This window comes from Trematosphaeria pertusa, assembly GCF_010094035.1.
Source record: "Trematosphaeria pertusa strain CBS 122368 unplaced genomic scaffold BU26scaffold_27, whole genome shotgun sequence".
Taxonomy (NCBI): Eukaryota; Fungi; Ascomycota; class Dothideomycetes; order Pleosporales; family Trematosphaeriaceae; genus Trematosphaeria; species Trematosphaeria pertusa.
The window spans coordinates 404,167-430,996 of record NW_022987238.1 but is presented as its reverse complement, the minus strand read 5'-3'; the positions used below and the strand labels follow the sequence as shown (position 1 = coordinate 430,996).

General features: G+C 55.8%; 11 protein-coding genes across 11 annotated transcripts; 4 read left to right on the top strand and 7 right to left on the bottom strand.

Annotated features, from left to right (window-relative positions):
• Positions 1-6: 6 nt before the first annotated feature.
• BU26DRAFT_201576 (Glyoxalase/Bleomycin resistance protein/Dihydroxybiphenyl dioxygenase) lies at positions 7-578 on the top strand. Its single transcript, XM_033820541.1, has one exon. It carries the CDS (start codon positions 51-53, stop codon positions 480-482), a length of 432 nt encoding a protein of 143 aa, XP_033675881.1. The 5' UTR covers positions 7-50; the 3' UTR covers positions 483-578.
• On the bottom strand, positions 578-1,603 carry BU26DRAFT_201571 (uncharacterized protein). Its single transcript, XM_033820540.1, has one exon. It carries the CDS (start codon positions 1,565-1,567, stop codon positions 674-676), a length of 894 nt encoding a protein of 297 aa, XP_033675880.1. The 5' UTR covers positions 1,568-1,603; the 3' UTR covers positions 578-673.
• Positions 1,604-1,722: 119 nt separating this feature from the next.
• BU26DRAFT_201563 (glycoside hydrolase family 5 protein) lies at positions 1,723-3,246 on the bottom strand. The gene is made up of 2 exons (XM_033820539.1): positions 2,476-3,246; positions 1,723-2,427 (listed from the first exon to the last, which is right to left on the bottom strand). Exons 1-2 carry the CDS (start codon positions 3,037-3,039, stop codon positions 1,747-1,749), a joined length of 1,245 nt encoding a protein of 414 aa, XP_033675879.1. The 5' UTR covers positions 3,040-3,246; the 3' UTR covers positions 1,723-1,746.
• Positions 3,247-4,788: 1,542 nt separating this feature from the next.
• BU26DRAFT_201545 (uncharacterized protein) lies at positions 4,789-9,229 on the bottom strand. Its single transcript, XM_033820538.1, has 2 exons — positions 5,985-9,229; positions 4,789-5,932 (listed from the first exon to the last, which is right to left on the bottom strand). The coding sequence occupies exons 1-2, from the start codon at positions 9,109-9,111 to the stop codon at positions 5,064-5,066; spliced, it is 3,996 nt and encodes a 1,331-aa protein (XP_033675878.1). The 5' UTR covers positions 9,112-9,229; the 3' UTR covers positions 4,789-5,063.
• Positions 9,230-10,032, bottom strand: BU26DRAFT_201544 (uncharacterized protein). Its single transcript, XM_033820537.1, has 2 exons — positions 9,597-10,032; positions 9,230-9,517 (listed from the first exon to the last, which is right to left on the bottom strand). Exons 1-2 carry the CDS (start codon positions 9,998-10,000, stop codon positions 9,349-9,351), a joined length of 573 nt encoding a protein of 190 aa, XP_033675877.1. The 5' UTR covers positions 10,001-10,032; the 3' UTR covers positions 9,230-9,348.
• A 4,360-nt stretch (positions 10,033-14,392) lies between these two features.
• Positions 14,393-16,045, bottom strand: BU26DRAFT_201519 (uncharacterized protein). The gene has a single exon (XM_033820536.1). The coding sequence runs from the start codon at positions 15,790-15,792 to the stop codon at positions 14,596-14,598; it is 1,197 nt and encodes a 398-aa protein (XP_033675876.1). The 5' UTR covers positions 15,793-16,045; the 3' UTR covers positions 14,393-14,595.
• A 464-nt stretch (positions 16,046-16,509) lies between these two features.
• On the top strand, positions 16,510-18,406 carry BU26DRAFT_201493 (serine hydroxymethyltransferas-like protein). Its single transcript, XM_033820535.1, has 5 exons — positions 16,510-16,716; positions 16,769-16,825; positions 16,887-16,980; positions 17,034-17,171; positions 17,221-18,406. The coding sequence occupies exons 1-5, from the start codon at positions 16,573-16,575 to the stop codon at positions 18,363-18,365; spliced, it is 1,578 nt and encodes a 525-aa protein (XP_033675875.1). The 5' UTR covers positions 16,510-16,572; the 3' UTR covers positions 18,366-18,406.
• A 452-nt stretch (positions 18,407-18,858) lies between these two features.
• Positions 18,859-19,347, top strand: BU26DRAFT_572467 (uncharacterized protein; the record flags this gene model as incomplete). Its single annotated transcript, XM_033834242.1, has 1 exon — positions 18,859-19,347. One exon carries the CDS (start codon positions 18,859-18,861, stop codon positions 19,345-19,347), a length of 489 nt encoding a protein of 162 aa, XP_033675874.1.
• A 1,230-nt stretch (positions 19,348-20,577) lies between these two features.
• BU26DRAFT_525766 (uncharacterized protein) lies at positions 20,578-23,354 on the bottom strand. The gene has a single exon (XM_033830583.1). The coding sequence runs from the start codon at positions 22,968-22,970 to the stop codon at positions 21,000-21,002; it is 1,971 nt and encodes a 656-aa protein (XP_033675873.1). The 5' UTR covers positions 22,971-23,354; the 3' UTR covers positions 20,578-20,999.
• Positions 23,067-23,656, bottom strand: BU26DRAFT_201450 (uncharacterized protein). Its single transcript, XM_033820534.1, has one exon. The coding sequence runs from the start codon at positions 23,487-23,489 to the stop codon at positions 23,163-23,165; it is 327 nt and encodes a 108-aa protein (XP_033675872.1). The 5' UTR covers positions 23,490-23,656; the 3' UTR covers positions 23,067-23,162.
• BU26DRAFT_525764 (uncharacterized protein) lies at positions 23,490-26,509 on the top strand. The gene is made up of 3 exons (XM_033830582.1): positions 23,490-23,838; positions 24,154-25,736; positions 25,789-26,509. The coding sequence occupies exons 1-3, from the start codon at positions 23,823-23,825 to the stop codon at positions 26,053-26,055; spliced, it is 1,866 nt and encodes a 621-aa protein (XP_033675871.1). The 5' UTR covers positions 23,490-23,822; the 3' UTR covers positions 26,056-26,509.
• Positions 26,510-26,830: the final 321 nt, after the last annotated feature.

Below are 26,830 nucleotides of genomic sequence, written 5' to 3'. Positions count from 1 at the left end.
CATCGCCCCACCCCCTAGCCATCGCAAAGTCATCAACATACCTCCCCTTAATGGCAGACTCTCCTCCGCTCCTCAAAGCGCATCTGCGCATCGCCCGCCCTACCCCCTCCATCACCGCACTCCTCCCCTTCTACACCAGCGGTCTCGGCTTCTCCATCATCGGCTCCTTCACCGGCCATGCGGGCTTCGATGGCGTAATGCTCGGCCACGCGTCTCTCCCTTACCATCTCGAGTTTACGCAGCAGGAGGGACATGATGTGGGGAGAGCGCCGACGAAAGACAACCTATTGGTGTTCTATCTTCCAGATGAAGAGGATTGGACGGACGCGGTGCAGAGGATGGAGAAGGCAGGGTTCGAGAGCGTGAAGGGTTGGAATCCGTATTGGGAGGGGGATGGAAAGGTGGGCGGGACGAAGGGGAGGACGTTTGAGGATGCGGATGGGTGGAGGGTTGTGCTTTGGAAGGGGGGGTGGAAGGTGTAGATACGGGAATGCGGTTCGGTGCCTTGGGAACGGAAGGCGATCGGGAAACAGAAAGAGATATGCTGATGGGGGCGGTGTTTTGTATTTTGTGTAATGATTTGGACGGCGTCCTACGTATTAGCAAGCAGCTCATGCCCAGTCGAAGGCCATTCAGCCTTTCCCGCAGTGTAGCCTGCCCCGGTTGCCAGCAACTATGCATCCGCCTGGTCCTTCCCCTTCGCCAGAGATAGCAGTGGGCGCTCCGCATCGAGCTTCGCCAACGCCGCAGCCATCCCCAACAAGCATGCGTCCTCTTCAAAGTCTCCGTTTGCGGGTTCGGCTTGCGTATCGGTTCGATGGACCTCAGCCTCGGTGGCTGTGTTCGTATCGCCATTTCCCTCGTTTAGCGTGAGCTTCGCTGCTTTTGCTGTGAGATCAGCGGTCGCGAGAGGAACAGAGTCTACCTCCATCGCGTCCGGGTCGTCGTGATTCGTTCGGGCAGAAGCGACCTGAGCCCCCAGGGTGCGGGCTTTGTCTTTCTCCGTCGCGAGGTCGGCTAGTAGATTGTGCACACTCTCCCGAAGGGTTGTAACCTCTCGTTGTAGGTGGCGGGTGTGCTGCCGCTCGGCCCGTGAATACTGTCTGAACGCGTTGAGGATCTGACTGGCGCTCGAAAGGGTGGAGGAAGGATATGCCGCTCGAAGTCCCAATCTACCGGGTTGGCCTCCACATGCGGCATTGGAGGCAAGGCGACGGGAACTAACCCCTCCCCTTCCGCGACCGCCGCCGAAAAATGTAGCCCTGTAAGAAGTGATCTGAGGCTCGTTGACGTTACGGTTACCCTCAGAGCGGAGAGGCCTCTGAGAGTTGATTCGTGCTGCCCGGCTGTACCTTCCCCGGCCGCGACGACTTCCTTTGATGCCATTTCCGCCTCCTCGCCTCTGTGGGTTGTCGCGGCCTTCTTGACTCCCATTTTCGTCTAGGGGCGACTGCGGCATGCTGTCTTTCGAAATCTGGCTCTGGAGTCGAAGCTGGTGTGGGTGGGAGGATGGTGAACTGGGAAGCTGTCGTGAGAGACGTGAGGTGAGTGAAAAGGCCAGGCACATCTGCACCTGCTCTAGCGCGGTGTAAGAGGAAGGAACGACTATCAAACCACGTGGATATATTCAAGCGAAAAGGAAAATATGAACAGAGAACTGGAGAAGTCCAAAAAAGCAATATACACACGAATAGAGTAGTCGTCGCTGTTCCACTCGCCTTATCTCACCGCAGCACACTTAAGTCATCAGCATTTCGCCAACGCAGCAGCCTGCCCAGGATCCTTGGGAATGACGCCCGCATCGACCGCCGCACTATAACTCCATCTCCAATCACCGCCAAGCTGCGTCTTCCAGCTCCAGAAGGCCCACCCGAGACCCTTCTCATATGCCTGCACCTGCGCGGCCCACCACTGCGTGTAAAACGCCTTGTTCTCCTCCTTAGTCGGATCCCAGCCTGCATTCCACTCCTGATTGCTATCGACAGCCAAGCTCCACTCGCCCACGATAATCGGTTTGCTGTCGCCGTCGCCGAAGGTGTCGCTGCAGGAGGTGCTGAGGTATGATTGCTTACTCTGCTCGATAGGCGCCCATTTGAGATATCTGTGGTCGTCGAAAGCAACGCCGGTTTTACCTTGCAGCACGTCCCTGGGGTTACCGGCGCCCCAAGCTTGGTCCATGAACTGGATAGTGAGTTGCTGGGCGCCAGGGATATTGAGGTTCTCCTCTGTCTCGCGGATCTTGTCGTATGCGGTGGCGTAGTAGGTTGTGATGAGGTCGGGGTGGTTGCGCTCGGGCTCGTTGAGGACTTCGATCATGCCGGTGGTACGGTACGCGTTGTTCTTGTGGATGCGTTCGGTCATTGTTTGAAGGAACTTGTAGGCGCGGTCGTATTGCCAAGAGACGAAGAAGCCGGCGGAGGGCGCGTACTAGGAGATGTTAGCCTTTGAGTGAGAGCAAGGAGCGGGTTAAGTTACCTGGCCAGTAAAAGGCTGGTTTGGCTCCTGGGCACCGGGAGCACCATGAAGATCTAAGATCACATAGATGTTCCTCGAGGCGGCCCATCCAGCGAGCCGGTCCAGATACTCCAGCCCGCCCTGCGGGAAATGCTCGCTGTCCGCGTACACCGTGTCTTCAACCAGCCAGTACCCAACAGGCACACGAATAGTATTCAGACCATACTCTTTCATTCTGTCTAGATCCTGCTCGGTAATCCACGTATCCCAATGCTTCTTGAAGGCAGCATTTGCAGCGTCCTGACCCAACTTCAGGACGCAATCGAACTCAGAATTAGTGCCGTCGCATCCCATGGATTTCCATTCATCCGCGCACATCCAAGGCTCGATGATGAAGAGAGAACCGAGGTTCACGCCGCGGATCTTGTTGTAGCTCGAGTCGAAGCGCTTGATGGACCTGCCCTTCCCGATGGATACACTTCTCGCGACCGAATTGGGCTGTTCGCCAAAGAGGTCACGCTCAGATGGAAGCCAGGCGGTAACTGCACCAGAGAGAGCCAGTAGGGAAAGAAGATAGTATCTCATGTTGGTGATACCCGCGTGATGCTAGTTAAAATTTTTTGTACCGGTGGAAGGGTGGACTGTACCCGAATCGAATACCTCTACTGGAGAGGTAGGGGTACCGAGGGAGACAATGGGACAAAGAGCGCACCGCTAAATGAATGAAGACAAAAGAGTGCCGAAAGGAAAGAAAGAAAAGAGCGTCGGGAACAAAGCGCAGCAGATGAGTCAAAGTGAGAGTGAAAAGCCGCTCCCGAGCCATCGTCACACGACTTTATACTATACAGACTGCTGCGACTGGGGTTCAGGTTGACTAGGTTGCCCACCTACCATAGTCCCAGCATAGAAAATTCAACCCCGTGCGAGCGTTAGTGAGTGACATTCTATCCGTGTCTCGTTTCTTCATAAACTCCTAGCCTTGCAGTCAGCCTCGACCAATTACGTCGCCCAGTCATACTGCAACCTCTCAGTTTCGGACATACCACCGCTCTCCGCTGCATCGCGGCCTCTGTCTGGACCTAGGCGTTCAGTCCTGCGGAAATTGACGTGCCGCGCCGAGGCCAACAGCACCAGAAGCGGGGCATGATTAAGCTCAGGCGGGAAGGAAGGGGGGAGGGCCACATGCTTGATCAAGCTCATAATAGCTGGCTCCCGCCGCGCCACAAGAAGTCCGGGCAGCTGGCGCGAAGGATCAAGAAACGTAGAGACAGTAGAAACAAGAGGAGATGAACGGCGTTTCAGCGTAATACGGAGGCTGGTGGACCACACCTAGGCGTGGACTTTGTCAGCTGCGGATGCGGTTTGAAACAGACTCTCGCAGGCTAAACGGTCCTGGAAATTGCAGCAGACGGGGGCCCTCGTAAAAACGACTGCAAAAAGGAAAGAAGGCCGCTTTGGCAACCATCTTGGGGTGTGTAGAGTATCATCGCTCTACCAGTAATGATGGTGTTCTCGTGTGACTGTTGCGCGTGTGTGGTTGATGAGTCGGACCGTTGGATCGGACGTCGTTCACTGCCAGCGCACGGGCCTTCATACTTGTCCGACGGAGGTTGTCAGAGGGCAAAGGGCAACATCAGCCGAGGCCGAGATCGACATCAAGATTCGGCATGACAGATGGCGATGTTTTCCTTTGAGAACTGCTGCGCTGCTGGACGTCACGACTGACCGGTGCCTCGACGACAAGGGGCCTATGGAGCTTCCTGAAGTAGGGTCGGCAAGGGGAACCCCGGCAAAGGGTCATCCGATTAGTGCCTCCGCACGTGGGAGTAGCCCCAGAGAGCCATATGAACGAGCAAAAGCGAAAGGACGGTGTAACGTCAAGATGCTCTCTCGCAAGCGGAATGCCCGTGTCTGAACTGCTCAGGGCTTAGCTCAACCCGCCAGTCAGGGCTGATCAGAATGGGCGCCTCATAAGAATAGGTAAAGGCCACGGATACATACACAAACAATAGCATCAAGGAAGAGACGCTGGAGTAATTCTTCCATTCTGAATAATTCATTTGAAAAGCCACTCGACCCTGTCCTAATTCACCCACCCGAATACTAATTCTCCCAATCCCAAGAGTGTCCAGCCCACGATAACCAGATCAACCTTTATCAACCTCCCTGATCCCCTTTGTACACCAAAAAAAATACACATTTGAACCAAAACCAAAAAGGGTATCAATGCGCAGCAGCTCAAGCCGCCGGCTAGCCGTATAAAAACGACAGATTAGAAGTAAATATGGATATCCCTGCGCTTGAGCGCCTGCACTTTCTACGCCGTTCAAGGCCCCTATTAGAAGTAAAGGAGAGAAAGAAGAGGAGAAGAGAAGAGAAGTAAAGGACTAGGAGATCCAAAATGAAGGGACGGCCACTTGGCCAATGCCACATGTACACATCTAAACGTGGCCGGCATATCCATACCGTGACTTTTTGCCAGACAAAGGAGATCGGAGAGGGAAAGACAGAGCAGCGACATTCTGAAACACGGCGCGAAGCCTGAATGAAGCGACAGCCATAACACATGCTCATGCATCGTACGCGATAGGCGCATCCGTACAGGTCATCTAGAAGCCACGGAAGGGATCGGTCATCATGAAGTCTTCGTAGACGCCACCCGAGCGACGATGGTCGTTGGTGCTACCGCTCCATTGGCTGTTGCCGCGGCGCCTGCCCATGCGAAGGTTGGCTGCGGAGCCGGCACGGTGCGTGGGGTCTTTGCCTAGAGAGTCGTCGATGAATGCTTCCATTCGGACGGTACCCATGGTATCGAAGAAATGTTGGCGAGTAGACGTGCTGGCTTCTGATGTCCTGGAGCTTTGGATGGCGCTGTGTGGGTTGTATACTGATGACGGCACGGAAGGGGGCTGCCTGCTGCTGTACATGTCCGATTCGGTGGTGGAGTAGAGAGACGGGACGTGCTGATGCGAGAAGCTTCGATAAGGAACGTTTGGCGGAGGAGCGCTAGGTCCGGTTGAGCTTCGCTTCCGGCCATGAACTGGACCGCGTGGAATGGTGGGCGGGTCTGCTGAATCGGGAAGAGGCCTCTCGACGCGGGATCCCATATGAAAGTCTGGCATCGGCTCGGCTTGGCTCGGGAATCGCTGTGCCACAGTATTTGCTTTCCCCTTGGCGAGGCGGACCGAATCGCGAACGTGGGAGCGGCGCAGCGTCGCTCCTGTGGAGCGCTGAGGTAACTCCTCGGTAGGCGGAGGTGCAGGTGGCATGGGCCCAAGATCCGGAATAGGAGAGCTTGAGTGAGCTAAGAAAGACAACGCTGTGAGCCAGAGGTAGTGGCGTTCCCGCGACGCGGTGGTGAACTTGAGTGCTCGTGCCGGCGTTAAAATCAAGATGGATCGGTTGAACAGGGCTTGTGTCCCGGCATTCCTGGGAATAGGTGTGTTATCGGCGACATCTAGGACAGATTGGATCGTGACTAGAAGACATGTTAGTGGTGAGATGAACGATATGCGCTAGGTGCCACTTACGCTTGCGACCGCTCTTGCCCAGAAGCGCTGACCCGGATGTTGGTTGTTTGCTGCTCCATAGCACTGAGCGCTCATACGGGGAGATCCAAACCCAACGTTTGTGTCGCACACCGTTGCTTGTCAATACGGCATTCTCTTCCGCGCGAGCAATGTCTGCAGGCGACTCTGCTGCGCCGAATGTCTTCCTCTTCCGCACATACTTCCACATCCATTCACCCACCATCGTAGCTGCAATAGCATCCACGACACTGGTCTGGTACCCGACGCTGCCGATGGAGCCGCTGCCCGTGTGTGTGGTGTTAGTTGACAGCTGGTGTCGGTGTCCGAATCCTTGGCCAGTGACAAGATCATTCGGCAGGGGTGGGACTGCAGGACTTTCAGGCATAACAGGAGTAGCGGGGAGTGGAGGAGATCGGCTCCGAGAGCGACCAGTCTTCTGAATGACTGCGGCCGATCGCACCTTTCGCAGACTGTCCTTGCGCTGATGCTGTCTTGTGCCATATGGGCGTCGGCCTCCAAAGCCACCGCTGTTGCGCGGCGTTGGACTCTGCGAACCCTCGCTCTTGCTGAGCGGAATCTTGCGAGAGCTTGAGCGCGTGGGTACGGGGAAAGGAGGCTTCGCCATATATGTGCTCGAGCCGTGGCTTCCGAAACTGGGGCTTCGAGAACGCATATGCGCGGCTGTTCCGTTCTGGATCATGGCAGACCTCCGAATGCTGGGCTGGCGACTGAGAGAGTTTCGTAATGGCTTTCCGACCTTGGCAGGTTTCTCGAGGGAGTTACGGTTTGAGAGCATCCGCCCAGAGTTCACTGAGTCTTCAGAAGGCCGAGAGGTTGATACGACTTCTTTGTCCTCTGGGACCGGAGTTGGGGGGTTGTTGAACACTCGTCCGTTCTTGAGATTCCGCGAAGAAAGCATCGGCGTCGAGTACTGGGGAGCCCTGTACTCCTCTTCGTCACTAAGCTCCGCATCGTGGTCTTCCTCATCGGACGAAGGTCCGTCGAAACCAGCAAACAGGCTGCTTGTTCTGAACGGCCTGCTTAGGCTGCTTTCTTTATCGCGTCCGAGGGGACCGTTATCATTGTTGCCAGGATAACGGTCTTCAACCTTCCTGTCGGTGGTTTTCTCAAGCAATGCCATGAGATCTTGACGGGCAGATGGTACTGCGGTTGTCTTCTCCGGTGCACTAGACACAGCCTGATGGGAATCCTTCCTATTAAATCCGCTGGGCGCTGGCCTCTCTTGCCCTGGTTCAGGTGTGCTAGGCTTAGAACTAATAGCGGACGGCAGAAGATGAGGAGGTAGCTTGACGGGCCGCTTGTCTATCCTAATCGGCTCGGTTTGCATGCCTGTTGAGCGCACTGACGAGCTCATGTCGCCGGTTGTCTGTGTTGAGATGCTCTTCGTCCCTGGCGGCAGGATCGGTTCCTTGGGCGAAGGAGGGGCCGAGGTTGGAGCGTGGATGGCAATCGACGGAATAGAAATCGGTACTGGAGGAGGCGCACGTTTTGGTTCGACCGGCTTTGCCTCCGGCTCTTCGAGTTGTTCCGTCTGGGTCGATACGGACGCAACTTCGGCTTTGAAAATTGGAGATATCGGTGTCTGCGAAGTGGGAATTACGATTTTGGGAGTTGCAGGAGGACTCAATGGTTGCTCAACAGTCTGCGACGACGTCGAGGTCATCAAGGGAGGAACGGCAGTACCCGGCAAATATTGAGTGGAGACACCGGCAGGTGCAGATACCCGCTTCCGGCGCTGGTTCGCTTCGACTTCTGGGCTCGCCGATGTTATCTCAGTAGGTTTCAGTGCTGTAGACGACTCTGATGTCTGGGGTCGTACAGGAGATGGTGGCGGAGACGGTTGCACACCGGTGTCGACATAGTGTGGTTTGACCTCGACGGGTTGCGGCTTTGGAGGAGGGAAGACCAGCGTGATTTCTTGGGGAGTGATGCTCATCGAGGACTTCGCCGATTCGTAGACTGGATTCGGTGGCTCATTTTCCATTACCGCAGGCAGGCTATCCCTGTTGCCCTGTTGGCTTTCGATACTGAGCCCTAGGATACGTTTTGCCTTTTCGTCTTGACACATCGATTGCCGCGATTCGAGTGCTCTTCTCGCCCTCATCTCGTTCTCCGGGAAGTCGTCAGAATCAAGCTCTAGCTCACCCAAGTCCTCCTCTTCCTCATCAAACACCAACTCGTCAGCTAGGCAGACCCCATTGGCACGGCCGTGTCCTTCAGAGCCAGTCCCGCTCATTAGTGACATTCGGTAGTTGCGACCGATGCTTCGGTAGCTGCTGTTACTGAGGTTCCTGGAGTGTCGGGCGATTCGCGTGGAGGGCCTCCGTTGCGGTGATGAGCGTACGCTGCCCGCATCACTTTCTGGTCCCACTCCACTGTCCCGGTGAAAGTCTTCGCTCTCGCTCTCGAGATCGGCTTCTTCTTGTGCCGCCTCTTGTATGGCAATCTCGTCTAGCAGCACCTTTAGTCGACTCTCCGAGATATGTACACGTCGTTCGAGGGAGCGCTTCTCGCCAGCCCAGATCTCCTTTTCGCGCGCCCACATGTCGTGAACACGGGTCGAGTCATCTTCCTGGCTTCGTAGCTTCTTTTGCGTTGTCTCAAGCCTCTCGCGAAGATCAGCGTTCGCTTCCTTCATCTTATCTCTCTCGCCAGCGATTTCTTCAAGCGCCGAGAGCGTGCCATTCTCAAGTTGCTGCAGCTGGCGTTTCACCGTCCGGCTCTCTTTTGTACTTGTAGATAGCTGATCCGTGAGCGCATCGTTCTCGTTTCGCACTGTGTGGAGGCTTGTTTCCAAGTCCTCGATGAACTTGTGCTTCGAATCTAGTTCACGTCTGAGGTTGAGGATCTCAGACACTAGCGATGCGTGCAAGGTTGGCGTGAATCGTCTTGGATCAAGGATAGACACATCCTCATCGTTGGTCCCGTTCTCCCTGTTATTCTGGCCATCCGGTGGCAGCGGCACCGGTGAGCCTGCGCTCTCGCCCAAGGGAGTTCCATAGCGGGAAGTTCTTCGAGATAGCGAAGAATACGGGGTATCGGAAGGCGGTGGTAGGGGTTGATTTGTAAAGTAAGCGTCGTTGTCCGAGAAGTAGTCTGTCGCCATTTTGTGAAGTGTGGCTGTTACTTCCCGGATATACCGTTCGACTCAACAATCACTATAGTCTCCCAGAACCACAACCAAGTGGTGCTGATCCTATCGGGTTCTCAATGCATGCCTGCGGGCGAAATTAACCCATGTATGGAGCGAGATATGGAGACCAATCGTACTTCGATCGAGACCGCTGCTATGATCTTGAATCAATCGCGCCTATGCTTGTGCCTCCAGAACAGTATCCAATGGTTATTGCCTCGGACGAGCTTGGGTACAGGTGGGGACTGGTATAATCGCCCGACGATAGAATGAGCTGGTATATGCAACGGGTGGGTGAAAGGAACGCGTCGGACGTTTCTGAGAAGTCGTCTTCGAAAGGTGTCGTGAATGAAGGGAACGAAAATTTGGTACCCTAGAGCTTTGATACACAGTCAGTACCAGGTAATTCAGAAACGGCTTGGTTCATCGGTGACAGATAGATGAGAGGGTCGACCCACGATCTGGATAATTGTGGCGAATGGATATTCCACGGCGATGACGGATTGTGCAAGAGGTTCTTTTCCCGAGAGTTTTGCCTTAAATGCTGATGCAATTGGACTTTTCTAATGCTCGAATGGCGCAAAGAAGCAACGGGAAAGGACCGAGGAACTACAGGTGTGAATTCAACAATTGCAATGACGGAAAAGAGAAGAGAGAGATCCAGCAAGAACACGCGACTCTGAGTAGAGATGTCCCTGAACGCGTTCTCGACGACGTGAAGCGTAGGGAGGGGAAGAGGAGAAACGAGCAATTGGGGACCTGGGCATGAATGTGCTGATCCGCGAATAGCGGGTTCATGCACCGCTTCCTGGGACCAGCAAAACGCTGCTGGGCTCTGCTCTGGGGAGACGGGAACGGACATGGGCCGAGACAGGTGGGCGAATGAGGTGTAATTCACCCCATATCAAATTTGTTTTGCACCCAGCTCCCGCTTTATGCACACATCCCAGCTAGCGAGCACGCTGCATGTGCGCTCGTTGCTCCCTGCATACAGCCGGCCCAACGTGGCGGAAGCTCGTTATTGGCGAAACAGCTCCACTCGACTGGGCTGATTGGTCACACATTTCGCTCCAACGTATCCCGTTCCGCGAGGCTAGCGAATGTGCAGTCGAGCAAAAAGAAATGACACGGTGCGAATTGTCCGAGCGGTGCCAGGATGCCGTGGGATTCCGTACTTCGGAGCAAGCTCGCAGACTGAAGTGCCTCGAGCGCATGTGACGGCGTGTGATGATGCACAGGAACGAGATCGCCGCAATCTCTGTACAACAGCTGGCCTTCAGAGGGCCGAGTGATAGGCTTCGCGAGCAGCAGGCCGGTCACATCAATTTGCGAAATGAGCATCTTCGTAGCAGAATGCTCCGAGAGCCATCACCTATCAGTAGCTCCAACGCTACGCAACGCGGTCCTGAGGATAGGAGGCCAAGGTTTCAGCCTCCTCTCTGGGGCGCCCACTCCGAGCAATTGCCTACAAGGGCCCGGCGGACAGGAGACGTGATCCAGTCGTGACCGCAAGGCTTGCAACTCAAACAGCTGTGCCGCAATGTGGCCACGGCTATTCCGTTTATTCTTAGCGCGAGACTCGATTCGCAGTCCCAACATTACCAAACAGCCGTCAGCATCGGACTCGAGAGAGGCTCAGAGCAGAGGGCACACGCGTCGCGAGCCGGGTCTTCGAAAGCTTGCAACTTGTGCTCCACCGACGCGAAAAGGAGAGAGAATAGTTGCATGACTTTTCAGAAAACCCGGTTCTTCGTTGGCTATGCTATAGCACTAGCACTGTCCAAACAGATCAGGAACGTACCCTCTCCAGCTCCTCTTCCGTTTGATTACTTCGACGGGGACCCGTGTTCTACTCGTGTGAGCTGCTCGGCTGGCGAGTATCTGACCCGTCGGCTGGGGATCGACAGTCCTGAGGCCCAACCTAGGATTGCTTCAGGACCGCGATGTCGACATTGTTTTCGCCGTTTAATCGGTTGTGGCCTAGCATCCAATAGACGGACGACGGCGCGAAAGCCTCGCTGAGAACCGACGACGGTTAGGAAACAACAAGCTGACAAGTCCCTGTCGTGGCTACTCGCCGTTGCTGGAGGCTAGGGTCAGGAGTCAGGCAGCTGCGGTCAGTACCAGTGGATCCAAGGTCCTGCCAAAAACGCGTGAAGCCTTTATGCAGCCCTACATAATAGGTACGATATCCTCCTAAAAAATAGAGAAGCGACGTCATGTACTTCCCTTCTGTCCATCAGTTCGTAAATCGCCTTGGGAGAAATAGGAGATGCCGGTCGTTGGCGGGTCCGCTGCTCTCCTCCCCCACGGCCCGACCCCCTGTAGCGTCAGCTGCACGTCGCGAGGCTGCATGAGCCCCTCTGAAGGCCCAGAAGCCCTTGAAGAAATGATATCTACCCCAACGCTGCCGCTTCATCTCGGCACGGCCGCTTCTTCGAGATTTCGGCGGCGAAGGCGCACTGCTGCGGAGTGCATGCGTAGTCTATGCGTAGTCTGCATACGCGCGTTGCATCGGACGTTTCCCGTGGCCTGAGAGTTGTCGAGACCGGCATTTCAACGTCGCGGAGTAATCCGGCATTCCCTTGTTTGCTTGCGTCGCGTAAAGTCGCGTGTTGTTGACATTGTCGTTGCTTTTTGTATCCCGTACAGGCCCCTCTGGTTCCTGACTCGTATCCGCAGCGTGAATGGATCCGGGCTGGCTGATGCCCTCATGGTCTCCCCGGCAGTTCGCCACTCAAATTGCAAGGGTTTGATAACGTCTCTTTTGAACGTTGCGGTTTCCCTTGGGATCCCCAAAGTCCTCGAACGAACTGCGAATCACGTGCAGGCTTTATCGATAAGCGAAAAAGTTGAGCGCATCAGTAGAGATCAACAATGGCTAGACAGGCCAACAGACAGGAAGAAGCCTGTACAAGAGCAGAAAGCCGTTCGAGACCCCCAGCGCTCAAACATCCCATTTCCGGTCCCTCAGCCAGAGCTGAACGCCAGCACAGCAGCCAATATTCAACATGGCACAACAGCAGCCCACCGCTGCAATGCCGCCCGCAATGGCAGAAATAAAATCCCAGAGCGCGGACGAAGTGCTAAAGGAGATGAAACGCCTACCACTGTTCATGACGACCTTGGACGAGACCGACGGCGAGGGAGGCGAAAACGTAGCCCTAGAAGCGCTCAAGGCACTGGCGTATGAGGGCACTAGAGCAGAGGTCGCAGAGAACTTCCGCCAGCAAGGGAACGAGTGCGCGCGGGCGAAGCAGTGGGGTGATGCGAAGGAGTTCTACGACAAGGCGATAGCGGCGCTGAAAGCACCACCGAAGAACGACCCGGATCCGGAGCATGGACCGCAAGTTATCGAGGTGGAGGTTGATGAGGAAGAGGAGCAGAGGAAGGAGAAAGCCGTTGAGGAGGCGTGCTATGTCAATCGCGCACTGTGCAATCTGGAGAAGAAGAACTATCGCTCCTGTATTCAAGACTGCGCTTCTACCCTCCGACTCAACCCGGAAAATGTAAAAGCGTTTTACCGCTCCGGCCTCGCCTGTCTCGCGCTCGACAAGATCCCAGAAGCAAGCGATGCGTGTATGCGAGGTCTGGCGCTCGACCCCTCAAATGCCGCCCTTAAGACTCTCTCCACCAAAGTCTCCTCTCGCAAAACTTACCTAGACTCCGTGGACAAAGCCCGGCGAGAACGCGAAGAAAGAGCAGCATCCGAGAGAGCAACACTAGCCCTCGCGCTGAAAAGCCGGGGCATCAAGACGAGGACATCAGAAAGAGCGCCCGATCTCGAAGACGCTGCCATCAAGCTCGCCAATCCACTAGATCCCAGCTCCACACTCTCCTTCCCAGTCATGCTCCTCTATCCCGCGCACTCGCAATCAGACTTCATCAAGGCGTTCTCCGAGACGGAGGCGCTAAACCAGCATCTCGACTACATTTTCCCGCTGCCATGGGATACCGAGCAGGAATACAAGGCGGACGATGTGGAAGCGTACATGGAGACTACAGCAGGCGGGTTGATCAAGGTCGGCAAGAAGATGGGCTTGGGCAAGGTGTTGGGCAGCGGGAAGTGCGAGGTTGTAGATGGATTAGTGCGCATCAGCGTGGTTCCGAAGTCGAAGGCGCAGGACTGGATCGAGGAGTTCAAGAAGAGGAGAGGCGCCTGAGGTACATCATTCTGAACGAATAGGATAGCGTTTGATGGCCAGACTGTGCAGGTCGGTGTCGACTTCGAGGAAGGTCCTGCAACCACGCGGCGCCTGCCTCATCCCACCGCTCAACCCAACCTTGTGTCACCTTCGCATGCGCAAACCCCTCACCAAATCCCACAGCCTGCCGTATGTCCAACACACTCCCGCTCCGAATCCACCCTCCAGCTTGCTCGTGCTCCTCCCACCCCACACCAGACCACCTAGGCGGCGACCCAACCATCAAATCACGCCGTCAAAACAACCTCGCATGCATATAACCCCCGCACCCGCACGTCGTCTACGCCGTCATCTCTGCAGCATCAGCGCCAGCACCACTCCTCTACACACCCCCATCTGCGCCTATAATAAAGCCTAAATAAGAGGGTTTTCCGCACCTTCCGCGTCGAGCGCCCTCGCCCGGGGGCTCGGTTCCGGAATCCTGGTCCGAGGGATGTCGGATTTTCCTCCGTGCCGCATTTAGCGTTGGTTTGCAACGGTTGCATCTGTTGGGCACCTGCATACTACCCAACTAATTGGGAAAATGGAGTCTGCTGTAATTGTTGCGCGTAGATTAACTGGCTTGTATGTGATGGCCGATATCTAGGAGTGCGGTATCTGCACAGCTACTATGATTTATTGGATGCTGTACGACATGCTCGCTAATGCAAGGTACCTGTACGCAATTTATCCGTCGTGAAAGCTTTCCACTCACCACACGCCACGCGGACGCGCACAGCTGGACTGCAATGCGACGCGCTCGATGCAGAGAGAAGACAAATAAATATCGCATCGAGTGGGTGTCCATTTGATGATTTTATACTACCTCTAGAAGAGAGGTTTCCTGGTACACTTTTCCACCGTTGAGCAACTATCCCTTTAAAGAACACTATAAGCAGGCATACATCGAACCACCAATCCACGGGGAAAAAAGAAAACCACCTTGTCCGTCTCGGACCTCCCGTCCGCCGATTTCCACAAGCTTTGAAGACAGTGAAGACAAATGCAAACTTGCATATAGCGCAAGCCTCCACGCTCAGATACAAACCATATCAACCGTTCCTCGGTACGTCGGCCGGAGTCCGGAACATGATGTGCGACAGTGCTGAGGCAAGCAACAGGGGGATAGAATGCAGACCGTAGCCGGGAGTACAGAGTGTAATGATGCCGATCGGACCGAGGCCGAGGCCTGCGTGGAAAGGGCCGAATGCTGCAATGTGTGTGATTGTGACAGTGGTGGATGACGCCGAAAGAGCCGACGTCGGACAATTTCCTACGCCTTGGCTCCCTTCTCTTCAGCGTAGAGTTTTTTCTTTCGGGTCATTGACTCCTTAAGGTCTTCCCACACTCTGTAGCCAAGCTTGCCCGGGGGATGCGCGGACCACCCGGTCGACTTTTCCTTCTCGCGAACTATCTCGTCGGCCTTGACCTGCTCCAGGTACCCCAGGAATCGGACGTCCGTCTTGTGCAGAGTGCGGCGACCATCGAAGCGGAGAGTGAGCTTTCGGAGCTTTGCCTCGCGGAGGATGCGGAGACAGTCGAAGAGGTGCTCGTCGTTGAGAAACCGTCGCTCTTCGTGGGTGAGGTAGGATGTCGACGACTGAGTGGCATCATCGAAAACGAGCCTGATGTCTCGCAGGTAGGCCAGGTTCTCAGGGCCGATTGCCTTCAGAAAGCGGCGGACATCCGTGTAGCCAATCTCCCTAGGGATTTTCTCCCAGAACGGACGCCGGGTGTTCTTGTTGCGTTCGAAGGAGAACTTGTTCTCGCCATAGAGGATGCTGCAGCCTTCCCCATATACCATTTTGCAAGTGCTCAAGAACTGGCCGGATCTACAGAGGTTGTCGGCGTCGGGGAATGCAAGGGTTTCGCTGGTCACAAACGCAAGCCGATAGACTTTATTCCGAAGTTCCCCAGGCAGATCGCAGAAGCCGGTCTTCTTCTGCTCCTGGGCTGCCGTGCCCTGCGATTGCGGTACCGGTGTGGGCTTGTTCAACTTCCGCTTGGTGCGGCGTGGCTGCAGTTCCTGGGTGGTACCTTCTGTGTTGTCCTGCAGAAGGCTCCGGTCGAGCTTCACCACCAGAGGGCCATGGAAACCAAGCGGGACGTTGAATTGCAAGGTAATGGTCGGCGGCTTCTCCACGTTATGATGGAAGTTCCCGACGTCCTCTTCGTCCGAGGCCTCGTCCGGCTCCTCGTCATAGATGATAGGGTCCAACGGCGGAGGAGGAGGTGAGGGCGTCCGCTTGCGCTTGCGCGAGGGCTTGGCTACTTCGTCTTCGTCCTCTGAAGGCACCTCGGAGGGTTCATCATCCTCAATTATCGCAGAGTCGACGTAATCCGCGATCATCTTGATTTTGCCGGCGCTCCGACGGATCGGTCGGCCTGTCTTCTTGTTGTACTGCGGCAGTAGAGACGGACTCCCGAGCTCGGGGCTGCTGTCGCGATCTGGCGGGGTCGACGGAGCCATACTGGAGGAGTGTTAGTCCAACGGATGGTCTGCAAGCGTGTGGGTATCGGCGGGTCGAGGTGAGGTGAGTTGTGGGGCCAAGAGAGAGCGGTCACGGTCGGTTGGAGGGGCCCACTTGAGAAGAGGCAGGCGCGAGGCGTGAGGTTAGGAAGGTGCGCCCGGGCAGGTCCATCGACGACTAGGATGGCGGGGTCTTGGCAAGAAGAAGTAGAGGAAGGAGCGGGTGGAGACAGGTGAAGCAGGAGGAGCATAGGGAACAGGTATATGGAGTATTTCATGGAATTAAGACTGCTACCTACTGCGTGTCTGTGCCTGGGGACTGTTCGACAGGTGAACGTCAAAGCCGAGACAGCTGACCTTCATCACGAGGTTGCGCAGCGGTGATGCTTCTGTGAAGACTGCTCGACCTCACCATTGCTGAGACGGATCTCGTCCGTCAAGACACACGACTATTGCCAATCATAAGGTCTCTTGTCTCCTCTGGGTGGTGAGGGTGCCCGGAGCAGGTCAGCAGCACCCGCGTCGACCAGCGTGCGCCGGCCGAGCGAGAATGCGACTGTCTAACAGGCGTTGAATCATCTTGGTTTTAGTCGTGATGAAGAGTGGAAGTGAGGCCTGAAAGCGAAGAAAATGTGCGAGCGGAGAAAGTTCGGCCCGCGATCCCCAGCCACCACCGCCGCTAACCCCGGTGCTCGGCATAAGGCTATTAACGAACCACATATCGTTCGACGTCTACGACCTCTAGGACGCCGGCCACCTCCTCCACGACCACACCCCACAATGGCCACGCTGAGGTCTGTTTGTCGGGCGCCGCTCAGGCAGCTCAATTGCCGTTCTTGTCTTTCAATTGCCACAAATCATCCAAGATTGCCGCAGCGACAATGGCGGGGGTATGCGTCTTCCTCTCTGGAGAACCAGCAAAAGGCATGTTTCTCATAGAAGCTTGACCATGGGGACATAGCTAACACATCTTCAGCTACTCTCCGCAGACCTCGAAGATGCCGACCCAGTTGCGTACCAGATCATCGAGAAGGTACGTCGATATCCTCCACCGTCCTCGTAGCTTCCGCAAGCTCACCACGCTCCGAATGCAGGAGAAGGATCGGCAGAAACATTTCATAAATCTCATACCATCCGAGAACTTTACCTCCAAAGCTGTGCTCGATGCGCTCGGCAGCGTAATGCAAAGTACGTCCTCCAATGCCCGCCCTACAGGCGCGAGTCTCACACATCGCACGCAGACAAGTACTCCGAAGGTTATCCTGGAGCGAGATACTACGGAGGCAACGAATTCATCGACGAGGCTGAGCGCCTGTGCCAACAGAGAGCTCTCCAGACTTTTGGTCTGAGCGAGTCAGAATGGGGCGTCAATGTTCAACGTGAGTCTTCCGCGGCACAGGCAGTTGCGTCGCTAACAGTGTCTACTAGCTCTCTCCGGCTCTCCAGCAAACCTGTATGCTTATTCCGCCCTTCTAAACACCCACGACCGAATACTCAGTCTTGACCTTCCGCACGGCGGTCACTTGTCGCACGGCTACCAAACACCCACAAAGAAGATCTCCGCCGTTTCCAAATACTTCGAGACACTGCCATACCGGCTAGACGAGAAGACAGGCCTCATAGATTACGTGAAGATGGAGGAGCTGGCGAACCTCTACCGCCCGAAGATCATTGTTGCGGGAACATCCGCGTATAGCCGGCTGGTGGAGTACGAGCGCATGCGGAAAATTGCTGAGAGTGTAGGCGCCTACCTCCTCTCGGATATGGCACACATTTCGGGATTAGTCGCTGCTGGTGTCATCCCTTCGCCGTTCCCGCACTCTGATATCGTCACGACCACGACCCACAAATCGCTCAGAGGCCCGCGGGGTGCCATGATCTTTTACCGCAAAGGAGTAAGGAGAGTAGACAAGAAGGGTGTGGAGGAGAAGTACGACCTAGAAAACCCGATCAATGCTTCCGTATTCCCAGGACACCAGGGCGGTCCGCATAACCACACCATCACTGCGTTGGCCGTGGCGCTTCAACAGGCACAGACCAAGGAGTTCAAGCACTATCAGCAGATCGTGCTCGACAACGCTAAAGCCCTGGCGGAGCGGTTAGGTAACTCAAAAGAGCACGGCGGTCTTGGATACAACATTGTCAGTGGCGGAACGGACAATCACCTTGTGCTCGTGGACTTGAAGGACAAGGGCGTAGATGGTGCGCGTGTCGAGCGTGTTCTCGAACTCGTCGGTGTGGCGAGCAACAAGAACACCGTACCAGGCGACAAGTCGGCCATGAAGCCTGGCGGCCTGCGGATGGGCACTCCTGCCATGACCACGAGAGGCTTCCAACCAGAAGACTTCCGAAGGGTCGCCGACGTAGTACACCGAGCGGTCGGAATCACTCAGAAGCTCGATAAGGATGCGAAGGCCAAGGCCGAGCAGACGGGCAGGAAGAATCCGGGAAGCGTAGCGGCCTTTAAGGAGTATGTGGGTGAGGGCGAGGATATCATGGATATCATACAGCTGAGGAAAGAGGTCGAAGACTGGGTAGGGACTTTTAGCCTTCCGTGGATCAAGAACCAGTGACGGTAATGGAAGCGATTGCAGTCTGTGGAGGTCGGCAAGAAGTTCAACATTATGGTCTTAGGACGATCTCTTGACTTGGAGCTACGGAGTTACGGTGAAGCGGTTTTGCGTCTGTATATAATTTCTCGCTTCACTCGTTCTCTCCGCTCGGAACAATTGGAGAAATAGGGTTTGCTCTTTCACCGCCCTTGTCCACGCTCGTCCTCCTCGCTTCCTGTCCGCTACGACGCTGCTATTGTCCACTGCGACTCTATTGTTTCCTCTCATAGGCAGATATATCTCTTGGCCGCCCTCTGTCTTCCCATCAACTCCCAACCTTCTTGCGCGCGCCTTTTCTATCCCTGGACGACTCTTTCATTGCAGTCTGCTTCACGGGGCTTGAGGACCTCCAACGCGTTGAGCATCGCCACGTCCTGCATCCCTACGATCGACATTATCATCGTGGTCCCCGCCATCCTGAAGCCACTCAGCGCGCCCAATCGCAACGTTCGCCATGCTGTTTGCCGCGTTCACATCCGTCCTGCTCTACCTCCTCCTCAGCGCCGGCGCCGCCCTCTCACTCACCATGCCGACCAAACTCAACACCACAACGGCCTGGGCACCGCCCACCCTAACCACCCTCAACATACCAGCACCAATACCGAGCGTCAGCGACAGCGACCCTCCTACCAACATCCTCTCCACAGCCGCCAGTCCAAACCAGCACATACCCCCGCCGACGCACTGGCCCTGGTGGACCACGCCCGCTGCCTGGGTCCTCGTCGTCTACGACGTTGTTACTGGATTCGGATTACTGTGGCTGTATTGCACGGGCGGGATGGAGGGGCTTTGGGGGAGGCAGAGTGGCAGGAGTGTATGGGCTGTAGGCGCGAGGGGAGGCGGAAGAACGGGTGGGGCGAGGGTGGGGAGTTGGGTGCTGAGGAGGGAGGAGGCGAGGGAGGAGGTTATTGGGTGGGAGTTGAGGAGGTTGGGTATGATTTAGGGGAGGCGAGGGAGGATGGGGTTGGGTGGGTTGCTGTGGACTCTGAGGAGACAGGGAGATACTCATTGGTTGGACGGGATATCGTCGCGTGGATTGCTTCAGGCGCAGGAATGAGGAGCCGGCTACGCGTGGCTGAAGTACTGATTACTATAGTCGGTTTGAGAGTAGGATACTCACACCTAGCGCTTCATAAGCGTTCTTCTGCTTAGCCACTTCGATCTACCCATACCCTAGCCTGCATTCGGACTGCCACAAGCCCACACAGTACACCAAACTCACCTTTCCAAAAGTCAGTTTAGCCCATCCCCAAACCACAGTCACCGTTGGTAGGAGCAAAATGTGAACACACTCTTATATATCCAACAGTCATGCACCACTCCACGCGTCTCCGCCCAAATCCTTGGACACCTACCTACCAGGATTCTCTCTATACAGTACTCGGTGACTTCATACCACACCACACCATACCATGCCATTATCCATCATCGTACGACGGACCCACTACATCCCTCCCTCCACTCAATAGCATACACTCCCCTCCCTAAATCCCCCTCGCACTCGCACTCGCACTCGCATTGCCCATCCCTCATTCTTCCCCCTTCTCGAAGCCAGCCCATCCCCCAAATCCCCCAACAACACCCTCCGCTCGTACATTTATCACATAAATGCAAGCGCGATCTCTCGGCATCTTAATGCCTCGGGCCGCATCCCCTACCTCCCACGCGTACAAGCCCGGCGACATGACCCCGAGTCGCCACTTCCACCTATACAGCGAAGTAGGGGGAAGTCTGAAGGTGAACGCATAAAGACGGCGGCCAGGCGTTCTCAAATCCTGCGAACTTCTTGTAGCGCGCTAGACTGCGTTTGGGGTGGGCGAAAGCACTGCTGGGCTGGGTGAAACCGGGGTCTCCCATGACAAATGGCGTGTTTCAAGCTGAGGCTCGGGGAGCTTGGCGGGAAGATGCGCGCAGATCCATGGCTCCGAGAGAGGAGGCACGTGCTGGAGATGGGTACTGTGACGGTGACAGGTTGGGGTATTGCGGTTAGTTGAGGTAGATGTGCTGGGTTGATACTTGCGAATTAGACGATAAGGTTGTGATGGCCGTATCAAGGATATTGGGAGGGGATATTTGCTCGGTAGAGCCTTATGCTAATAGCGTTGAAGTGATGCGATGGGAGAGAATCACGAGCTTTGGATTACAGACATAGTGGACAGAGTGTAATACCTATATTTTTTGAAAGCGAGCGTCTGGATGATCGGGGGTATTCTAAGGTGCGGAAGACGCGTGGTGGGAACTAAGCTATGCTCATGCGGGAGTAAAAGGTAGTAGTAGGGAATAATTATGTCGAACAGCGAAAGGAAAAGAAAATGCAAAAATCCCTCGTCGACGATGATAACGCCTGTATAGCTGCTTTCTGCGAGCGAGCGATGGAGCCATCGGAATACTTCCTGCCATCGCGCAGATATCCGAGCAGCGCAAGTCTTCCCATAACATTAACTCATAGACGCCGTGGTGCTCCTCATTATATCCTTCGTTTCCCATCGCGTCTTGTGCTCTTCGGCCTGGCCGGTGCAGCTTGCGCGGAATTTTTCTCCGTCACGTCTTGTGCGCCATGGAGGCTGCAGCTTGCGTGGCTACCTTCGGTCCTCGTCACCTCCTCACACTCGGATTCCTCAGCGGTCCAGGTACCGCACTCGCCCTCTCATAGGGCCCGTCATCGACGCTCACCCAGTTGGGCACTGTGCTCGTTCGATTGCTCTTCGAATTCTGTCTGGTTACGCTCGCGCGTACAGTCCGCCCGCCAACGTTCCCAAACCCAAGGACTTCAGGCCGATCGAGATCGAAGGGATCGGATTGTCGTACTTTGGATGAGAACAGATTTGTTGACGGCCGACTAGGTCCTGGCTCGCCGAAGAAGGTGAACGAGGTGTTTGACTCACGGGAGACGGTGCTTGAGGTAGCGTTGAAGGCCGGAAGGGGAGCATATGCGTTGGCAGGACGAGCTGGTGGATTTGGCGGTAGTGGCTGGGTGGGCACCGGCGGGGCTTCCGTAGGGTCGAAAAAGGGGTTCTCAGCAGTCGTGTAGACGGACGCGGTGTAGGTTGATGGCGGATGGGAGCGCAGGGCTGTCTGAACGCTCGTGCTCCGTTTGTGTTTCTGTGCGGTCTCTCTGAGCCATTCGGGCGTGCCACTGCCGTCGCGCTCTGCGATTTCATCAAGAAGGGAAGCGAAGGGGTCTTTGGATCCTCGTTCGGACATGGCTGCCGGCTTTGGTGTGATGGGGGGCCGCTGCTGGTCCTGCAGACCGTCGAAGACGGATTTCGATTTCGTATCCCGATCAGGATTTAGTAGCATCAGGATCTTCGGCGGCTCTTCAGTGTCTTTGAATGGGTCGTCGAGACCGTTACTGCCGCGTCTCACAGGATCCTCTACAATGCCTGGGAAAGGCGACTTGGTGCCAACGACACCGTCCGGATTTTTCTGGAGGAGCGTCCTGGATCTCTTCAAGCTCGGCATACGGTCACCAAAGCCCCGGAGCTGCTGTCGTAGTTTCGACGGTGGCTCGCTGATCGATTGACTGCGCCGGTTCGACCGTACGGAGTAGACTGAACTGACGCTGCTGCGCACGCTGTGCCTTCGGTACGGATTTGTTGCCGGGCCAGCCTTCTTTCCCTTCATCTTTGCGAAAAACATACCGACCGTTGCAGGGATAGCCTCAAGTTTCTCCTGAACAGCCTTGATCTTGGCCAACAAGCCGCCATCTCCCCGACTCTTTTCGCTTATACGTTGCTGCCATTTCTCGAAGGTTCCCGTCTTGCGCCTCCTCAGGCAGAGGAATAGCAGGGTGCTGATGAGCGCAATACCCACGAAGCCGCCGACCACTCCACCAACGATACCAGCCACGTTTGTCTGCCCACCGTACGGAAGAGTGAGCCCGTTGCCGTCGCTGCTGCCACCCTGATCTGGTGAGATTACTCCAGCTGATCCCCCGGACGGTACTCCTGTCTCTGTCGACTGTGGCGGTTCTGGCTGTGTGTCCGACGAGGAATCCGAAGGCAGAGGAGAGTTGGACTGCTCTGGAAGCGCTGCGATGGACGACTGGGACGGAGAGTCGGATGGTAATACGGGTATCGGGGACACTGGGGATGTCGAGGTAACAGCTGTGGGTATGGAGTCAGAGCTTGTTGGTGCTGGGCTTGTTGAAGGCGCTGTGGTGGCAACGGCAGCCGCAGATACCACAGCCTGCGACTCATCGACTTCTGGTGCAGGAAGTGGAGCTGCGGCTACTGGACTCGACGGCGCGAGGTCTGCTAGAGCCGAGGCTTGCGCTACTGAAGAAATGACTGCACTGCTCGTACCTATCGCCGAGGATGCTGCTTCGGTCGGGGACGCTTGCTCAGCGTCTTGCGTCGAGGATGCGGGAGGCGGCGGCGGAAGCGAGGATTCGGCAGCGCTGGTTTCGACTTGCTGGGCCTCTGAGGTGGTGGTGGTAGAAGTAAATTCAGTGGGAGTAACAACTGCTGGCTCTGCAGTAGAGGTGGAAGTGGCCGCGGTACGGGCCCGGGAGCGAGTACATCGTCTCCCACTCACCGTCGTCGTCAAGTCCTGCGGAGTGGCCATGCAGAAAACACACTCATAGAAAGAAACGCCAGCAAGGGCTCAGAAGAAGAGACAGAGAGAAGAAAATCAGTGCGCGGTGGGCGCTTTAGGCATATTAAACGTGGGAAATTGAAGTTTCTGCAGACTGCCGGTGTGGACTGGAGAATAATGGCAGAGGTGGTGGCGGGCGTTGGAAGAGCAGCCGGATGGCCGTCAACCGTTGGCATAAGGCACAGCGCTTGGGGGGTCCTGAAACGGGAGCGGCTTCAGGTGCCGCTTCGGGCAACGATTCCAACACATGTGAAGCGTGGTAGGCATCGCACCCTCTAGAAGACGGCGACATGCTTGTCTCAGCCGAGAAAAATGATGGCGGACGGGATATGCTGGCGGCGGCGCGCGAGTGCATCGCGAGGCTCGCGGCTTCGCGAGTCGTGATGGTGTTGAGGGGCAGCGGAGACGCTGGAGCCGGCCGCACGTGACGCCGCTAGCCCAAGGCCAGAACTCGACTGCGCGATGGCTTTCCTCGGTCTCGTCAGGCATAGACGATTGCGCGGGGGGGTGGTGTTGTGGGAGGGTTGGTGCGCCATGGTGGAGTTGCTGGCGTCTGCGGAGCTGGGAAGGGGATTCCCCGGGCCAGCAACAACACCTCCGCGGACCGCCTCAACCAGCTTTCAGAGCGTGGTGTTTTCCGGATACAGTACAAGGCGACGGCAGGCGCGAGGAGACAGACGGCAGGCGCCATCGGCCCGGGCGTTCCTGCAGCTTCCAGCGTAGGCGAGGCGTCCCGACCGCTAATTCACATCCTCCGTCAACCTCCAACGCCATCCGCCCTCGTTTATTGATAGCCGCCTGGAAGCGTGCGCCTTCACGGCCATGTTCAATTTCAGCAGTAAGTCGTCTCCGATTGCCCCAGCACACCGTCCCCCGTCGTCCTTTTGCCGCTTCCTTCCGCGCCTTGGATTCACACTTGGGTCGACGCCACATCCGCGCCTGTTAGCCTATCGTTACATCCTCACCTTTGCACGTACCGCTTCAGCCTGGAAGCCACCTTTTCTTGCATCGAAGTCGACGTTTCGTGTTGATTTCGCATGTTTGGCTCCCTCGTTACATCCTCTCCACGGTTCCAACGACCACACGCGTTTCATCTGATCCGTTGCGCTCCGTGCACGTGAGTTATCGTCGCTCATATAGCTCACCCATGCAGACACGCTTCTTGCCGGCCAACATGACTGCGACAAGGAGAGGCCGCCGCCTTCACGTCCAGTCCCCATCACTTTTCCATCATTGACGCCTCCGGCGCCATCAATACCGGATCCCCCGCCTGCTTGGTCCAGCGGACCGTCTCGAGGGATTGCAGCACACTTTCTGAATCTCAGGAAGCCATCTGATGTCAGCACGGACACGCTGGCACTCTTGAATGTATCGTTTCAACCCGAGTGCGACTTCGAAACACTTTTCTCATCCCTGCCAAACGACGCGCAATCGCATCTACCACCCAAGTCTTGGTTGGAAACACCAGTCCAAAGCGAACCTCAAACCTCCGTACCGACAGTCCGCCTCCTCAGCAACGGAAGAAGGCTCCCAGACCGTAATGAGTTCTATGTCCGCGCAAAGGAGCTGTTTTTCAAGAATGAGGATGCCTTTGCCCACCTCACCCGCAAAGCGAACGGCCCCCAGGTGCCACTGCGATTGGCCCACTTTCGCAAATTCTGGGAAGGGCTCGACAACCTGGCCTACTACTGGGACAACTCGCTAGATGAATATCTACCGCCGAAAACAGGAACCGCCAACGATGAGGGCGCCGATGATAAGCTGCCAAACTTCGCTCCACGGATGACTGATGGTAAGGATCAAGCCACGGACACGAACTCAGAACCTGAGGCTATATCCGCTACCCAATCCCACGCTATCTCTCCAAGCGTCGAGGAACCGCGCAAGAAAGCGAAAACACGGCCGGCTAGTAATGAAACAGTTGCCCTCTCAGCGGACTCGGTGGGGCCAGCTAGCCGAACGGCGCCCCCTCGGCCATCTTCGATATCGTCAAGCAGGGAGCTACCGGCGAGATCCGCGCCGATGAAGGTCCCAAACATGGAGCCTCAGTCACAGCGAGCGCTTGATCTCTCCAAAGGGTCATACAAGGGCTATCGCATCGGCAACGGCGCCGAGATGCCCGATCAATACCGGCTTGAATGTGTCCGTTCATTCCTGGAGCCAATAGCTTGGGCGTTTGGCGTGACTCTCGTGCCTCATCGACGTCCTCCGGTGCTTTTGCTTGAGCATGTGCGCTTTCCGGTGCGCGTGAACTCAGTCGCGTGGCGAGGTCCGCAAGATAGAGCGAGGGCACGGCAAGGCTGGATGGAGGGCCCCGTTCTAGGTGTGCAATGCAGACCGGATATCAATTTCGGTTCTACTGGCAATCTGCAAGCAGAATCTGTCCTTGATGCCGTCCGAGAGCTTGGTGGAATGCTCTTGTTAGCTCAGGAAAGAGCACGCGAAGGAAAAACCGAAAGGAGGGGTGGCGAAGGGAAGTGGTGGACCAACAAGGTTCGCTGGGGTGGTGGGCCTGGCGGCGAAGTGGGTGAAGCTACAGGTCCCGGTGATGCACCAGTCGAAAGCACGCCGCAAGCAGAAGAAAGATCTAGCGGAAGACTTCGACTCGGTTCCAAGGATCGGCGGCGACCGACACCCGCAGAGATTTGGAAAGTCCTTAAGCCTGGAAACCCACTCTGGGATCCCAAAGTTGCGTATGAGGCCATCGGTAAAGATCGAACCGTCGAGTGGGATGATGTGAGTCCTTGTACAGCAGCTAGAAAAGGGCCACTCGCTGATGGGCATACAGATCTTCATGGTGTCATCACTAAATCATCATATCAGCGTGCTGAAGCTTCGTGTACACCCGCTCTATCTCCGGTATCTCACGGAGGGTATCCTACCAGAAAGCACACCATCCGATCCCACCTGGTGTTCTCCTCAGCTTCACAGGACTCGTTGGTACGATCTATTTAGTATCGAAGATCGAACGGAAGCTATGCGAGGACTATGGGGCATCATGGCCTATCTAATGCGGACGCAAGAGAAGCCCGATGTTGCAATGAAAGAGGGTTAATCCTTTTCTTCCGCTGTTTGACTTGTCTGACGAGTCATATGGGCAGACCGGTTTTGACGGAAGACAAACCTTCATTTTAGCATTGGATGTCTATATCAGAAAAGTACTTATCTTTGCCGTCGACCACATGGATGACTCAGTATCCATGTGAATAGGAACTCCCCGGAATCATTGGCCCTATCGACCAACAGCGCTCGCAAATGTAGCAACATAACGGTGTTGCCTTGCTTGTGGAGCAGAACCAGCCGGTTCGTGCATTACACGGCTCAAAATCCTCAAAAGCATTTCAAGCTGTTGCCCAGATCCTTTGTGGCACCATGTGGGAAGCAGTCTAACTGTTCCCAAATTAGGCCGGACATTGACAGTAGTAACAGATTCGAGAAAGCGGAGGCGATATTGGCGATGCGATTTAGAGCGCTTGCTCGATCATACGAGTGGGGGTTGCTTGTTGAGGGCAATTTGATGAGTCCAAGGCGTCACTAGATCATGATCGACAGTGAGCCTGTCGCCTTTGCATCTCTGCCTCTTGCCTCGTCTCCCAGTACGTCTCGCTGCCGTAATCGTGGCCCGGCTAAGGCGCCTCGGATTCTGTCTGACTCTAACTTCGATCACCCTTCTCACACTTGCCCCAACCTCACATCCGCTCCAACCACGAACCCGTTTTACCGGCCTATCACAATCGCCACCAAAAATACACAGATGGTTTGTTCACACAGCGACAGATTTAAACAACAACGGTCGTAATGCGGCTACACAAAATGTGACTGGCGAGCGG